We start from the raw sequence: 17,575 nt of genomic DNA on the forward strand, positions 1-17,575 counted from the left end.
TGCTGTTGTTTCTGGGGTATTATGTACATACCAAGTGTTTACATTCACTAATTTCTGGGCAAAGTGTTGTGCATATTAAAAGAAGTATCAGTAAAACAGATTTTATTAAATCTGAAATTTATTAAAATCAACTAATCCTTACAGTCCTGAAAATTATATTCTATAACATTGAATAACTTGACATCCTTTAACAAGCTTTCTATCAGGTAATAACTGTTTAAAATGTGCTTGATGATTTATGAAAAAACTTCTTAAAACAACTTACTATGAAACTCTACATGAAATAAATCACTGCTGGACCCATGGCACATTTTGAAGGACATGAAAGATCAGGAACCGTACCATGACATCATTCACTTGAAGAAGCTTGCTCACTACCAGATTTCCTTCTTTTGTAACTTCTCCATTATGGAAACTTGTAATGCTTTAACTTACACACTAACTTTTTACGTTTCACAGTGTTAAGGTGTTTAACCATGGTATAAAATGGCTTCTTTGGGGATCTAGAAACACTTAAAAGCCAGAATGAAGGGGGGGGGGGGGGAGAGAAAATAAAAATCTGTTGTTTCTTTATTTCTGCCCATGAGGAAATTACATAAACTTTTGAAGGACCAGTGAAGATTGCAGGTAAATAGATTAATAGATTATATAATGTGTCAGAATCTGGGGAGAAATCACAGTACCTAATGCAAGCAATAACTTCTAATTTAGTATAGTCTTTAGTATGATTAATGCTTCTATTTTTTCTATTAAGGTAACATATTTGTTTGATAATGGAGGGACAGTCTTCTTTGCTATTTTTATGGCAATATGGGGTAAGTATTTTCTTTCATTATTCATTTTCCAACTCTGACTTTCTAACAATATTTCTGTGCTGCATACACATTTGTACACGAGCGCATGTCACGCACACACACACACACACACACACACACACACATGTGCAAATGTAAGTGCCACTCACACCAAGTATTGATTCAGCAATAAAATCTCTAAAGTTGGTGCTTGCTTTGCTTGGCCCCTTCATGCATTCACTCCTTGGGGATTTAACTCTTATTTAATCCTTTAATCTCTGAGGCTTAGACTTCAAAGACAAACTAAAACACACTTAAAACCAAAATTAAGTCTCTTACATTTTTACTGATACAAGAAGTGGTGATGAGTTTGCTTGATGATTTTACTTGTTTTGCCCTGTATTTCATACCTACAGAAAGATGGATTTTGTTTCACATATTTCAATATTCAGTTGAACAAAAATGTATACTATATTACAACTTCTATTCCTAGTTAGCAAGTTAAAATCAGAGTAATTATGAGTAAGTATATTCTTTAGCCTTTTCCTCGTGTTTCTCATTGAAACTCTAAGAAGCCTAATTAACTGAAACCTGATGTGTACTCATGCAAGTTGGAATTGCTTTAAGGACTTTAAGAATGCTTGGGGAAGCTATCACTTTCCTGGCTAGAATCATTTTGCCTGCTGGCCCAGATGAATGCATTCATTGTCAACTGGTCAAACAAAGGGACTGACCATGTGTGTGCTGTTGTATAAAAGTGAAATGTATTATAAGATAACAATGCTTTCATTCTTAAGGCCTTAATTCCTCAGGATCAGAAACTCTACCATATCATATTTCTGGCTTTGAAACAAACAAACAAACAAACATTAAATAACCATTCAAATTATGCCCTCAAGAAAATGCTTATTTGGTTTGTGGTCCTAGATTACAGACAAGAGGAGTGAAGAGTTAACCTCAATTTCTGGTTTAAACACAAAATATTTGAAGAAAATGTAGTTTTGGTCCCTAGATTTTGTGTGAAGAATGGTTATTATTAAGTTACCAGTCAGTGCTACCATGGTGATGAGTATTAATTTTACCTTATTCCACAAAGGTTTCCTAGAGAAACAAACCAAAACACAAAGTATGATTACATAACGCATGCTTCAGCCCCGCTGAAGACTGTAAGGAGAGAGAGCTTTTGGGTGATGGATCCACTGTCTCCACTGCACCACTTCTGTTTGTGCAGCTCTCCCTGTGCAGAAGGCCAAGCAGTGATGGCGCAGAGCCTCTTGAAAGATGGATTCATTAAAAGGTCAAGATGGAGATGAACTCTTGCCCTCTGCAGCCATTCTTCTCCTAGCTTTCTTTACATTGAGGTTCGAAGTGGAGGTATATCATCCATAGGAATGCCATCTTGTACACTTTCTCTGCTTTCTGGTATGGATGAATCACTCACAGCTGAGTTGTAGTAACTAGAATTTCCAAAATTGACATCATAAGGGTCTGGTGCATTGTCTAATCGCAGGACTGAAAGAAAATAGCAAAATCAACAAAAGAGCTTTATGGCAATAGTCTAAATGACAAATGCTCAGCTACCTGATTACATTGTCCGACTATAGGAATTGTTCTAGGTGATGAGCAGATACGTCTTTTTGTGGGCTTCTGAGACAATACTTTTGAAATATTACCTAAGTAGATTTTTGCATGCCAAGTTTAATTCTATTAATAAGAGAACAGTGGTGTTTCTGAAATTCTAAACTGGGCACAAAATTAAAAACTTGAGCCTATTCTTTTTGGAGGGATACCTTGCTCAGTCTAGCTATAGTGAGGAAGGCCTAGGAGATGCCCCAAAGCCATGTGCTATATTTACCCTCTCTGAAGAATGGATGAGGGGTGGGCTGGGGGGAAGGTAAAGGGGACTAAGCAACATTGAATTTTGTGGCTTCAAACTCTGGTGAATTATTTTTTAAGTAAGAGCAGTTAACAAACATCATCATTTACTATCTTAATACCTAGATATTCAGCCCTGTGAAAGGAAGAAAGAAAGCTATGAAAGTGTTCTCCTTCAGTTCTGATAGATCCAAGTGGTCACTCAAGATACCCTGATAGATGATTCAGGAGAGTTTTGTTTCATTTTTAGCAAAGTGAAATACTTTCCCTAATGGGCTTGAGTATATTTTTCAGAGAAAATCTGGTATGTACTGGGCATCTTAAAATACTGGGACTAGTTACTGATTAGATTAGTGATCTAATTAGTTCTATAAGTAATAATACTTATTTATTAAGCCTATTTATTAAGCCATCTGCTCACAAACTAGCCTCCTGCGAAGTCTGGGTCCTTGAAGAGGTTTCCTAAACTGTATGGAAGAGATCAAAAAAGGTTTCATGGCTGACTTGCTCTTCTAGGCATCAGTCACAACTAGTTAGAATGTAAAAATTAACAGGATGAATTTTTTACCTTATATACACAAGACAAGCTTTGCATTTGGAAACTTAAAAATCCTCCTGTTTAACTTTGAAACAAGTCGCTTTTTTCCATATGGATTAGTAGAAACCTATAAACAAAATTCTCCAGAATTTCCAGTTAATGGATTTGATTTTGAATCTGTATAATAAATCAACGATGAACTGAACTCATGAGAATTTAATGGAATTCTACCAGTGGACTCATCAAAGGCAGGTAACTGTTTTGGTGGTAGAAATCCTTGTACATGCAGCAAAACAGACCTTCTCCTAGAACATAAGAGAGAGGACCAAAACATCTGCAGTGATTTCATTTATCTTTTGTTTGAATAATATGTATCAAAATCTGCTTTTTCTGCATATACACATATTAATTACAGATATTATTGCTACCCTTTAATCTCCTGTGTGTGCATATGTGTGGTGTGTGCTTATGCATGTATACATGTGTACATATATGCATATGAATACTGAAGCCTGTGTCAGGAGTCTTCCTTAAAGTATCTCTGCCTTATATGTGGTAACACGGTCTCTCAGTTAATGCAGATCTCGTTAATTAGAGTACCTTCTAAATGCTGAAATTGTGACTCTCTTAACAGAAGTTTCCATGGGGTCTTGGGATCTGAATTCAGGTTTGTATCCTTAGTCAGAAAGTGCTTCAACCTTTGAACTATGTATAGAGCGTGGTTGGCTTTTCCAAAAACAAACCATTATATGAGTGGGAAAGTTCTGAATTAATGTATGATGTATTTATTTCTGTACATATGAAGCTTTCAAATACTGTGTTTCATGGCCACATTTCTATCTCCTCTTTTTTTGCTATTATTATTATTATTATTATTATTATTATTATTATTAATCTTAGAATAGAACTGTGCTTTATTTTTAAGAGATAATAATAAAATTGAATTAAATAAAAAAGATGTTTTAGAAAAAACTAACACATTGTAATTGGACAAAACAAACAAAGGAGGAAAAGATGCTAAGGTAAGACACAATAACCAGAGACCTACTTGTTCTCACACTCAGGAATCTCATTAAAACACTAAATTGGAAGCCATAAATCAGGACGCAGTACAGACCCATGGAGGCCATGTGCATGCTACCTGTGAGTTCATATGAGTTCATATGGGTTCTGATCATGTTGATATAGAAGGCATTGTTCTGGGGGCTCCTTTATCCTCTCTGGCTCTTACAACCCTTCCCCTCCTCTTTCATGGAGCTCCCTGAGCCTTGAGGGGAAGATTTGAAAGAGACATCCCACTTATGACTGAGTGTTCTAAAATGTCTCACTCTTTGTGCAGTGTCTGCCTGTGGGTCTCTGTTTGTTCCCATATGCTACAAGAGGATTTTCTATGATTGGCTGATCAGGGAACTCATCATAATTGCTTTTTGCAGTCTGGGATACTTTACTCAAGATGATTTCTTTCTAGTTCCATTTACCTGCAAATTTTAGAACCACATCTTTAGCATTTCCTATCACTGTCTTCAGTGATATATTAGATTTCTGGAAATACTACTTTAAACCAGTTTTGATAAAAATAAGCAACAATTCGAAGTCTTTTTGAATGTTACACAAAGATAATGCGAATTATTATTACTATTATTAGTATTATTACTATAATTATCATTAATTATTGTTTGGTGAAGGAGATGACTCTTAATGAATCTTGTTTGTTTCTGTTACACAACTCCCTGACTTTTTTCCTATGTAATATTGTCACTTAACTAAAACCACTGTGTGTGGAGGATGATTTGAAAACAGTTTTTACCTGGTTCATTTCTGTCATCATAAAGTCGCCGATGGGAAAATGAATCTGTCTTCCGTTGTCCACACAATAAGTAGCCTACAAGGCTAAGCAGGGATGCACCCAAAATTGCCCCTAAAATGCCTCCGAATACTATTCCTGTATTCTTATACTCTAGAAGAAAAAAAAAAGAAGTTACAGTCCAGAAGTAGAAAATTAGTTATTCAACAAACAAAAATACAGATATGAAGAGTCAATATATAAAAGATTAGACATGTCTTAAAATTTAGATAATGGTGACTGGGTCTCTGTATGTGTACTTTATCATGTACTCAGTATTTGTGGTATAGTGGTAAAAAATATTTCATTATGAAACTATACATCTACATTTTTACTTTCTTTGAGATACTTCCAAGTTTTTGATTTATAATCATCTTATTATTTATTATCACCAACAGTATTGAAATGCCATATTTTATAAAATATCTAATTTCAGTAATTAATACTATATTCATTAAACTTTTTACAAATCCTTAATATGTGAGGAAATTTATTATTAAAATGAACTTTGACTTTGTGTAATATATATATATATATATATATATATATATTGATATATATCAAACAATAGGTGAATGAGTAACAGATAATACATCCACCAAATACTAAAAAGAAATATTTAGAAAATACTAAAAGGAAAAGCAATAGATACTTACAAACCAAGCAAATGAAACAAACAAAAGACAAAAGCAAGATGCTTGCAATGCCTGCTTATACCTCAGCTCAGATCAAGGAACTGATCAAGGAATTAAAATTGTACTCTATTCTACCCTTTGTGGAATACTTGATTTGAAAATTAAGAAGTCATTAAAATATTGCTTCTCTCTAGACACTAAATGCACTTTTAAGTGTCTTGAGAAGTTCTTCAATTAGGCAGATTAAGCTATTCTTAGACTCTCTAATTCCACTCCTAAGAAAATACTCATCTGGAATATTTAAAAAAAAGCATTACTATAAAAATAAACACACCTAACAATTCTGATAAAAGAGCTATGGTATGGGTCAGTGATCAGTATTCACAACATATATTTATTGAGTTTAGACAGACAAAGAAACATTTTAAATAGTCTAATTGTTGCTAGAGTGTCCAAGAATGATGGTATGTGTAAAATTATAAAGTGAAAAACTATAAATTTAAAGAATAAAAGTGTATGTACACACATTATATTGTTATCATATTATTTTTAAAAGCCTAGATTTTAGACATTAAAATAGTTCCCATATGTTGACAACTTACAAATGCCAATCCTATTATGAGTTTATAGATTATAATTAATTTAGCCTCTAAGAAAGTCCATCAGAAGGCACTGAGTTCATTTAAAAAAAAATAGCCCTTACTAAAAAACAATAAAATCACTTAAACCTACGAACTTACACCTTGCCCTGCAGGTAATTAAGCTTAATGAGCCCTTCATAAGGCGTCTGACATTATGTAGCCTCTGACATCATAAGTCTCTGACATCATATAACCTCTGACATCACACAGCTTCTGGTAGCTTTCTTAACTTACGTTTTTAATTTGACACATTCTGTAATGGAATTATAAAAATGTTTATATAATAGTGTTGTGACTCAAAAAAATATATTTATATGATTCTCATTAGATATTAAGCTAAAAGTTAAGGATCTTTTCCTTGTGGTAAGGTTGTCTAGCTATTTCTTGGACTGTCACTGCTCTGTTTTCGTTCTATAGTAATGGTGTGGGGTCAGATAATCGATAAAAGTAGTCATTTTGTTCAGTGTTTCAAAGGCCCCATGCATATATTTTAAAGCTCATTTGCAGAATACTCCTGAAAGTCCAGATTGTCTCTAAAGAGACGATGGAAATTGTTACCCAATGTCTCAGGCAGCATTTTCACTTCCCATCATAACCTTTCGCTTCACTCCCTCTTCATGCTCCCTCCTGCTAATAAGTAGGGTGTGCTCAATTAAGTCCTAAAACCACTACACAACTTCTACTCTTTACTCCTTACAGATAAGAATGACCCATATCACTGTAATTGCCTGCATTTCCCTCGAATTGTGCTCCTTGGATTTAAGTTATATGATTTCCCTAGAAATTCAGTTTTGCATAGCCAAAAAATTAAATCCACTTATATATACCTTTGGGGGAGTCTGATGTATTGGAAAAAAATTTTGAATTATTGGTGAATTTTAAGGTAGGCTGTAAAGTTGTTTTTTCTTGATACAGGGTAAAACCAGCAAAGTTGTCATTGTCTGTGGCAGGCCATCCAGTAGGTTCATCTGTCAAAGGGGTCACAGGTGTAGTCATCGGAGGGAAAGGGAGAATGCTGTCTGTACTGGAAATATTGTCAGGAACGTTCATGCTGTCATTGTCCAGAGACCAGGTGAAATTTTCTGATGATCCAAAATGCGTAGGATCGTTATGTGCTGAGAAATTTGCTGTGGACAAGTTCAAAGGCAACTTGGAAACAAAGCTATGAGTCAAGGGAGGGATGGAATATGCAGGTGTGGGTCTTGGGCCCTCAGTAGAGCTAGCTGTTGGCCTGTTACTGGTAGAAGGTATTGTTTCGTAGGTTGTGGGTAAATCCAAAACAGAGGCATCTGTCACCATGGGTTTGGAGGTATTCCTTTTGTCATTCACTGAAGTCACATTTTTCCTTCTTTCCAAAGGAATGGATTGGTTTCCCGCTGTTTTTAAATCTTCTGTGATGTACTGAGTTACATTTCTTCCTGGATTTTTTTCCTCCGGCCTTGCAAATGGTAACCAAATGAATAGACTTAAAATCAACAAAATTTTCGCTAAGGTCAACATTGCAGTCTTTTTTGGTACTGGTTTTAGTATGAGGAATCTGGAAAAAAGCAACAGTCATTTGAATTATTAAGAGCATTCTGATTTTTTATGGATCTTCATTACTAAAGGAAAAATCCCAAGACATAATGTTAAGATGAAAATACATTTCTCACTCTAAATAATTTGTTTTGTAAAGACTGTGGATTTAATCCAGTGCTACGAAATTCTACTTTCAATATAATACTTCCTTTTAGGAAAATGCCAAGAAAGTGCCTTGTCAAATTAGTTACTTTGGTTTTTGTTTTTGTTTTTGTTTTTTTTTCTAGAGCTGAGGTCCGAACCCAGGGCCTTGTGCTTGCTAGGCAGGTTCTCTACCGCTAAGCAAAATCACCAACCCTGCCTTGTCAAGCTAGATACTGCTATTTCAAAGATCACTGACCTTGAGACAACTTGAAAATATATTTATAAGCACATGTGCATATACACAGGCTGTTAAATAACTTCTTTTATGTTGTAAATATAGGACAGATAGAGCTGTGTGATTTCTTCAAACTACAAAAGCATGTTCTTTGTGGAGATATTATTCTGAATGCTAAGTGTAAAAATTACTCCACTGATCAGACACTAAATGCCCCATTCTATCTATGAAGGAAGTCTTTGCAAAGCTCCCTTAAATACATTTTCGTCATATTTGCTTATTTAATTGAAGTGGAAATAACATCTGCGTTATAAAAAATGAAAGATATGGTTGAGGGTATTTAATGTAAAATACCTAGGTATTTGACCCAGTTAGATTATGGAACTGTTAGGTAATAAAACGTAGAAGGTGACCTTACAAACCCAAGCACATAATTCTGCTTAATACAGACATTCCTTATGACTGAAATAGGTGAGAAGGGAAAAACTGAAGCAGGTATATATGAAAATTCTGGTTTCTGTCATAAATAACCTATAGAACTATCATCATTATAAATTGTTAATATATTATTTTCACAATAACTGAACTGTTTTACAATATTGTATAAAAACTAAATCAAATAGTGTAGGAAGAAACACTCAGAACAGTATCTAGCCTAAAGCCAGCATTTAATATATCAACTTCTATTTGGCATCAACCAAATTTCACACTATCTCTGTAGTGTAGCAGTTTTTAACCTTTGGGTCACAAGCCCTTGGGGGGTAAAATGACCCTTTCTTAAGTGTGGCTTAAGACCATCCCAAAACACAGATATTTGCATTATAATTCATAACAGTCGCAAAATTACAGTTATGAAGTAGCAACAAAAATAACTGCATGGTTGGTGGTTCCTACAATATGAGGAATTGTCTCAGCCATTAGAAAGGGTCTCAGCATTAGAAAGGTTGACAGCCACTGCTATAGATTCTTAGGGATTACAAAATTTGCAATATCGTTACACTTTATACAGTGATAGCCTAAGACGAGAAAAGCTTGTGTTATGTTCTTTATATAGATGAGGAAACTGAGGCTCAGAGTGGCTAATAATAGAAACTAATAAACAGAATAGGAAAACAAAACACTAAAATAAAATATGTTTAAGTCAATTTTCATATTTAAAAAAAAATGAAGCCTGGACCTTAGAATGTTCCTTAGTTGCTAAAGTGCTTGCCTAGCATGTAAAAAGTTGACATTCTGTCTCTGCATTGCGCAAACCTGGAAAGCTGGGGCATGCCTTTATTCCCAGAAGTAGGAAGGAGTGTGGAGGAAATACAGGACCAGAGGTACAAGGTAATTCTCAGCTACATAGTTTGAGGCCAACATAGAATATATGAGACTCCACGTCAAAAAAATCTCTTCAAACTGTCAAGTCTGAGAACTTATTTGATGCTCTTCAAATTGGGTTTTATTTTCCACTAAAAGATTCCTTCTTGACTCAGAAAAAAAGAAAATTCAATTGTTAAATTTTAGGTTCTATGTTGCCTTCAAGTTTTTAAGATTTATTTTTATTTTATATGCATGAGGGTTTACCTGAATGCACGTATGTGTACCGTAGGTATGTGTATCACATGTATGTCAGGAACCTGTGGATGTCAAAAGAAAGCATCAGGTATGGTGGGACTGGAGTTACAGAAAGTTGTGAGTTGCCATGTGGATTCTGAGAATCAAACCTAGATTTCCTGGAAGGGCAGCTAGTGATCTTAACCACTGAGCCATCTCTTCAGCTCCTTGCCTGCAGTTTTTCAAAGACTTTCACTAAATTTTTATTAGAACATTACTGGTTTTTTAAAATAGAGTTTAGAAACCCTCCATAACTCTCTGATTATAATTTGGTTATATTCACTACACTCCCCTTACACTCAATCATCTGATGCAAGTTAAAGACATCTGTATTATATTCTGATATCTTCGTCAAAACTTAGAAATCTACCTGAGGTTTCATATTCCAAAGGTTTCACTGGGATATAACATCTTCCATCCATATTCTAATCACTTAAGAAAAGTCTTAAAATATAACGCAGGTAGGCACACGGGAATATTCACAGGCACATTACTTATAAGTGTCTGGCTGAAATCCACCAGTAACAGACCGAACAACAAATCCTAGCCTATTCATATGGTGAAAACTAGCATCTTATGGTTTTATGCAACAATATGGATGCTTATTATCAACATAAGGCAAAGCATAAAAATCCAGTCATGTTGTGTAATCCTGCAGATAAAAAGTTCAAAACAGGCACAACTCTGTTAAGTTAAAAGACAAGAGACAGTGGAAGTATACATGTGGAAAAAGGATACTTTTTAAAATTTTTATTGAGCTCTACATTTTTCTCTGCTCACTTAAGTGGTTCTTGTATGCTCCTCATACTATTTCCAGACAGGAATTACAGAAGTATTTATGTTTGTGGTAATTCCATTTCCTTATATTTTACTTCCACAATATAAGTGGTTTAAGTCCTAAAATTGTTAGCATAATCAGAAAATTGTGTTATTAATTATACACTTACTATATCAGAAACTTTATACATTTTCCCATTGAATTCTTACAAACAATCATACAGAATAAGATTTGGAACTGTAAATAATTTATAATTAAATATTAGTGGAGAAATATAGAGTGTCAACAAAGTGTTCCAGGACTCACACTAGTGAATCAAATTTAGGGATTGATTAAATCTTGGCATACATGAGTTAATGTGTGGTGTTGTTGCTCAATAACTGGAGCGAACTGGATTCAGAGTCTCCCAAGAGCATAAAATCCTCAGCTGGTGAAGTCTTTTATGTAGTGTGACTTAAATACTGACTATATTACCTAGTCCCATCCCCCTATATACTTCAAATGCTTCTAAAATACTTAGAATACCTGGCACAATGTAAATGCTAGATGAATAGTGGAATTGCTAGCAAGTTTAAGAAAGAATAGCCTGAAAACAACTGCCCATGTTCAGTGTAAGCTTTTCTTCTTCTGGACTGTTCAATTGCTTAAATGCATGGACATACAGTCCATGAGTTGTAGCGTCAACAATACTCTGTAGAGCATTACAAAGGAACATATAACTTAGAGCATTCTGTCTTTGTAGACCTTCCCACCATCATGTTAAACACAGCTTATAAATTAGGCTTATGCCATTCTAAAAATGCTGCAAACACAGGTCCACCTAGCTTAAGTGCTTCTCAAACATGCTGAGTATACTTTTATCTTAACATAAAAGTAACTCCAACAACTTTATGTATGGTTTCTTGTATGATCCACATGAATAAAACCTCAGTGCATTTTCCCTAGACTTATAGCTGGTCAGTATTCCATTCAATGAATGCCTTGTGTAGTAGGTCCATTTAAAATGCAGCTTAGCGTAGTGTAGCTACATCTACATTTCAGAGCTATTTTTATCCAGTGAAGTCTGTACAGATCACAGTTATCTCTCTTTTCATCTGCCGCCTGTGCTCTACTTTAGGCACTGTATTTGGCAACTCTTTTTATCGTTTTTACACCACTTGCTTTATATTCTCTGTATTTAGGCATTTTCTTCATTTTGTCTCTTAAAAATATGGTCACCAGAGGCAGGGTAAGAGTCCTTAGTAGTTCTAATTTGCTTTCAGTTTTATGTGAGCAACATAGCCTGGAGCTTTTACTCCCTTCCTGTAACAAGAATCCTCATATCACCTGCCAACAAAGTGAGCTTTATTGTGCCAGGTTCACCTTGCCTGTAACATTGAACCACCCTGGGCATCTCTCATTCCTTCACCTCACTTTTGAGTGTAACCTGAAAACCTTGGGTATCAATACCCCAAATAAGCCAAAGAACTGTTACTACTTATAACTTACCTCCTGAGAAAAGGTTTTAAAATGATGGAAGAGAAAAACAGATAATATATCTGAATACAAGGTAATGTTAATTGAGAAATGAATCTGGCTGTAGCCATGGTATTGCAAAGACTGATTTAGGCCTATAAGTCTGACATTTGTGTTAGGAGATAAATTTGCCTCTCCTCCCTGGCTTCTAGGGTAACCACATAACATATCTTCGGTATCTCTCATCTCAAAATGATAGAAGCAGCCCAAAAATCTAATCAACAAGTATTCAGGATACTAGCTCTGACAATTTGCAGAAGCAAGGACAGTGTGACTCAGATTAAGTTGGACCTAGCTGAATTAAACAGTGTACGCTGTGAACAGTAAGTGCTAATTATCAGGACAATGTAAAACCTACAGAAGACAGTGGATCAAAATTTCATTTTTCCTCTTTCATTTTTCCTTTGAACCTCTTCCCACCTATAAGTTCCACACATTTAGATGATGTGAAATATCCACATAATATATTAAAATATAATTAAGTATGCTGGGTTGTAAATGGCCTGCTTGAGTTTGCCTAAGTTCATCCACCAGCCAGACGTACTGTGGAGTGGGAAGAGAGTGATAAATTGAAAGATGAAATGTTCAGAGAGAGAGAGAAAAAATTCAGGATAACTAAGTTGCATATTCTCCCTGTGGGTTTTTTTTTTGTTTTGTTTTGTTTTGTTTTTTCGTCTTTTGTTACACATGGGTGGGAGTAATACTGGGATCCTAATATCTACAGAAATTTAGGAGGTGTATGTATCAGAAACATATATATATATATATATATATATATAATTATCATAAACTTTAAAAACTAATTTGAGAATTGTCATATGTGAAACAGCAAGAGAAAAGGATTTTGAGCCAATCTCTATGCCTTGAGTACAGATACTAAATGCTTAGAAATTGAATTTTTATTGCTCTTTGTATTTAACAACACTTAAAATGTAATTTCAAAAAAGTAAAAATGTAACTTCAATTTTTAAAATTCCACAGGGAGAACAAAGCCTGGCTTATTCCCTTTCTTTGGTGCTTACACTGAAAGGTGGCGTCCTATGGTTACATCTCCATGGAGAGATTGGAAATACCTGGAGAGGAGACAAACATATCCATGGAGGCAAAGCCTCCTGCTGGGCTTAATCTGGATAGCTCTTAATTGGATAATGCCATTATTCTGCCAAACCTCCCCTTTAAACCTGAGTCATACTGTTTATGCCAAGCTTTAAGAATAAGGAGGTACCCTGGCTCTGTCTGGTTGTAAATGAGTGCAAGAGAAAGTATGGAATTCATTCTCAACTCAACCAGAAGAAGAGTTTTATATAATAGCGTAGTTCAGGTATTCAGAAGATACCATACAACGTTTTGCCCCTATGGTGAATACCTGAGGGATACAGACCATCCCATTTAGCCCTATTGCTTTTCACTGTTCCTTGTCACAGACCTTAACTTCCCAGGGAAAATGGGTTTATTTATTTGTTTCGTTTTGTTATAAAAAATTGTCAGCCATGTTGGTAATATTCCAGTTAGAACTTGAATACTTGGATGTTGTTGTAAGTAACCTTTGCAGTTTTTGCTAGTATTAAATCTGTTCTCGAAAGCCCCATTAATAAGAAATTATGATCTAAAACTCTTACTATATAAAGGTTTAGAAGCATGGTAATTCAAAAATTCTACTTATGCATGGGAGCATTTATTATAATTATTGTTTCACTTTTATTTGAGAAAGAAGGAAGAATGAATGAATAATTTTTCTTGAAAGAAATTCTCCAAGATTTTGTTGTCCCCCTATTAAAAGACCTAGATATACATAAATATAAAAAAATAAGATAATGACTCTGGCCTGCTAACTTGGGAGTCCAGTCATGACTTTCATGACTGCGAAAAAATAGAGGGATGACTATAAAGCTTGAAAAGAATGTGTCTCCAAAAATATGTTCGGAATCCAAATGCCCAATCGTGAGAGCTTAGACCTCTCTCACATTTCACTGTCTTTAGAAACAGCTTCTATGGATCAAAGAGAAAGTAGGTCAACAGAAAATCATCCTTTTTAAAAAGGGGGCTCAAAGGACCACCAGCTGAAAATAACTTTTTCAAACCCTACCTAAGTCCCATTCCACAGGAGGTCTTCTATGAGTGACTTAGCCTTCTAAAATTTCCGGAAATGCCATACGTGTGTACTTAGCATGCTAGATGACGTAACGAAATGTACAGTTTTCAACGTTTTAGTTAAGAACACAGTTGAAAAAGATGAATAGAAGCTTGTAATTCAAGACATGTAAAAATAATTTTTCCAAAAAAATTTAAAAATTATTATACTTAAAAATAAACTTTAAGCCTAGATGCATACTTGTAAGCTTTTTAATTTATATTCCTGTTGCCAGCTCCACTTTAAACATTTTGATAACTTGCTGAGACTTGACAAACCCTGTATTTGAGACACACATTTAAAATAATATTTTCATTGAACTCTTGCACTGGTTTAGTAAGTTGGCAACTTTAGCAATCCTTCCTAAAGTTAACTCATTTAACAGTGCAAATGTCTACTTAGAAGGTAATTAACTAGCGAAACAATGGCCTGTTCATACCACAGTCTCTGTAACTACTTGATTGTTCTGTCAAAGGTTGAGGCTGTGATTCTCTATGATGAGAGAGAGAGAGAGAGAGAGAGAGAGAGAGAGAGAGAGAGAGAGAGAGAGAGAGAGAGAGAGAGAGAGAGAGAGAGAGTTACAGAGAGACCACAGGAGAAAAGGAATCCCAAAAGGCTCACACTTACCTTCAGAAGTAACAGGTGTTTACAGATGGGAAATAAAATATCAAGTTGGCCTGGGTGGAATGAATCCTCAGTGCGTGAAAGAGCAGGTGGGTTAAGTGTGACCGTGTGGCACTGAGCAGGACACAGGCAGATGCAAGAGAGACAAAATTAGGTGGGGCCGGCTGACTGGCTGGTAGTATTCTGCTTGTGTAATAAAGCAACCGAGAACCTGACTGACCTGCCTCTCAGCTGTAAGCAACAGGATATCACTTCACTCAGGTCTGAAAAAAAGCCCAACCCTCTAGTTTTCATAGGTTGCTTCATCAGATTTTGAGATAGGCTCCTTCCCTGCAGCAGCAGTAGCAGCAAAAGAGGATTGTTTGTTTCTTGACGCGGGAGGCAGGTTGGTCGTATCCTCTGGTGTATTAAGAACTCTTGAACTGTTCTAGCTACCTCTTTGCAGGTGAGAAAACATGAGTGAGTCACACACCACACCTGCTTCTGTAGGCTAGTCCAAAATTATTCCACCTCATTAACAAATCCTCCAGTCCTTCTCTGCAGTAGCCCTTTGTGACCTTAAACCTGGATGTGAAAAATTCATAGGGGTCTGTAGTGATGGACTTATCTGTGTGCACTGAAACTGGTATTATAGAAAGTCACCCATACAAAAAGTCAGTAAACGTTTATTGGGGACTTTGAAAACACTGTGGTTCTTTTTTTTTTTTTTTTACTATTTTTTTCCAGTTTATTTATTTTTTATTAAAAATTGCCATCTCCTCCTCTCCTCCTCCCCCTTCCCTCCCCTCCCCTCCACCCACACCCCCACTCCCTCCCTCTTGAGGCCAAACAGCCATCAGGGTTCTCTACACTATATTGAGTCCAAGGTCCTCCCAACTCCCCCCAGGTCCAGGAAGGTGAGCAACCGAACTGACAAGGCTCACGGCAGGACAGAACTAATGGGAGACCACCAAGTCCACTTGGAATGGGACTGATGGAACATGCGAACACTGTGGTTCTTGCTGATTTTCCAGTCTTTAGGAAATCATTGGAGCCTGTGTGACAATGACCCGGGAGCCTTCTTGATCAAGCCATTTCCTACCTTTGTTCTATTTGCTTTTACTCTCAAGTTAGAATCTATGTGATTTCCAGAATGCCTGGGTCATACTTAAATACTTGAGTTAATAACAAATTGTCATGGTTCCTTTTGCCTCCTTCCCATGTCATATCAAAGGAAGAAATGTAAAAGTGGAATATTCTTCACTTCACTTGGAGACTGGTATCAGTCTGTCTTGTTTAATATACCTGAGGTTTACACTTGGTTTCTATTGTACACACAGACTTCCAACTGCTAAGGGGTAAGTGAAACTTCAGATGAATGTATGAGCTGAAGGTTTGAGTCAAATGTATGGAATCTGCTCAGTTAACTGGATTCAGGAAAGAATGAGGTACCTCTATAGTTTTAAATTTTCTGCACCCACAAATTATAAAGTTGCTAGGAAAAGCATCTACTGAGGATGTGACTAATCTCTGTCTGAACTCAAGGAATTGAGTATGAACTAATAGCATTGGGTGTATGGTATCCCTAGACATTCTCCTAGGCGTGTATAGGAACAGCATTATCCCTTTTTGACTCCACAGTACTAATTATATAGCTGATGACAGGCAGAAACACTGCAAAACTCTTGTGCTCCCACTCTCTCCTTTTGTTGCCCTGGGTGTCAAAGCTGTCCTGGCCCTTTCCTGAAGATGTTAGCCGAGACCTCAGAATGTTTATTATCACGGCCTTCCTACAATCATAACCATCTGATTAGAATGAATAATAAGGACAAGTTCTATTTAAACATTCATTATGAGCACATCTAGAGACAAACCAAAAACTAAAACATACACATTAATTAAATTCCTCAGTTAGTATTCAGTTTATTTGGTTGTGGCCAGAATCATTTGATTCACAAGAAGCTACATGTGAATAGCTTAGATAAATGATAGATGATAGATGATAGATAGATAGATAGATTGATTGATAGATAGATAGAGAGAGAGAGAGATAGAGAGAGATAGAGAGAGGTGATAGAGAGATAGAGAGAGATGATAGAGAGATAGAGAGAGATGATAGAGAGATAGAAAGAGATAGATAGAGAGATAGAGAGATGATAGATAGATGATAGATAGATAGATGATAGATAGATAGATAGATAGATAGATAGATAGATAGATAGATAGATATGAAGGGGAACCTCAGCCAATCACCTTGTTTTTCCTGTGCTCCCCGCTAGAACCCAGGTTTTGTAAGTCCCCTTTTCTTTCCTTTATTAAAGCTAAATATTTTATATTAGAGCTGGTGGTCTGTTTATTATTAATCGACCTTGCCCCCTACATAGATAGATAGATAGATAGATAGATAGATAGATAGATAGATAGATAGACAGACAGACAGACAGACAGACAGACAGACATGGATACATAGATGTCTCCAAAAATTTCTCACTGAAATACAGTTCCAAGCATATATGACCTTCTAAGTGAGGCTAGTTTCTCCCGAGAATCTCAACCAAAGATCAGTTACTGACAATTTCACTAGCCAGACAGGATTAGATTTTACATTTTTCAGTGTTTATATATATTCTGTACTTACCCACTATGGTATTTTCCATCTGTGAATTCAAGCCATTCTATTATTTATTATTTAAGGCTTATAATTAAAATTTAATAGGAACACATAT

General features: G+C 35.7%; 2 protein-coding genes across 3 annotated transcripts in view; one reads left to right on the plus strand and one right to left on the minus strand.

The window, feature by feature from the left end:
- The window catches only part of Ano3 (anoctamin 3), a 306,732-nt gene that overhangs the window by 237,580 nt on the left and 51,577 nt on the right, over positions 1 to 17,575 (plus strand). The window contains exon 15 of the mRNA XM_038330758.1: positions 755 to 815. Coding sequence (XP_038186686.1) covers positions 755 to 815 — 61 coding nt within the window. The remainder of the gene's footprint in view (positions 1 to 754; positions 816 to 17,575) is intronic.
- On the minus strand, positions 2,146 to 7,835 carry Muc15 (mucin 15, cell surface associated). 2 transcript variants are annotated; one of them, XM_038330760.1, is made up of 3 exons: positions 7,154 to 7,835; positions 5,015 to 5,164; positions 2,146 to 2,306 (listed from the first exon to the last, which is right to left on the minus strand). In XM_038330760.1, the coding sequence occupies exons 1-3, from the start codon at positions 7,824 to 7,826 to the stop codon at positions 2,146 to 2,148; spliced, it is 984 nt and encodes a 327-aa protein (XP_038186688.1). In that variant the 5' UTR covers positions 7,827 to 7,835. The 2 variants fall into 2 exon arrangements, with proteins under 2 accessions (XP_038186688.1, XP_038186687.1); XM_038330759.1 differs by having other exon boundaries at positions 2,232 to 2,251; positions 7,154 to 7,826.

The sequence above is a fragment of the Arvicola amphibius genome, chromosome 5 (genome assembly GCF_903992535.2).
Source record: "Arvicola amphibius chromosome 5, mArvAmp1.2, whole genome shotgun sequence".
Lineage (NCBI taxonomy): Eukaryota > Metazoa > Chordata > Mammalia > Rodentia > Cricetidae > Arvicola > Arvicola amphibius.

What these genes read in the sequence shown, in the direction of transcription:
- Muc15 (XM_038330760.1), bottom strand. Translation starts at nt 7,826, where the DNA reads ATGTTGACCTTAGCGAAAATTTTGTTGATTTTAAGTCTATTCATTTGG. An exon ending in TACATCAGACTCCCCCAAAG is followed by an intron (nt 5,165 to 7,153) that starts GTATATATAAGT and finishes TTTTTCTTCTAG; the next exon opens with AGTATAAGAATACAGGAATA. An exon ending in TGATGACAGAAATGAACCAG is followed by an intron (nt 2,307 to 5,014) that starts GTAAAAACTGTT and finishes ATTTTCTTTCAG; the next exon opens with TCCTGCGATTAGACAATGCA.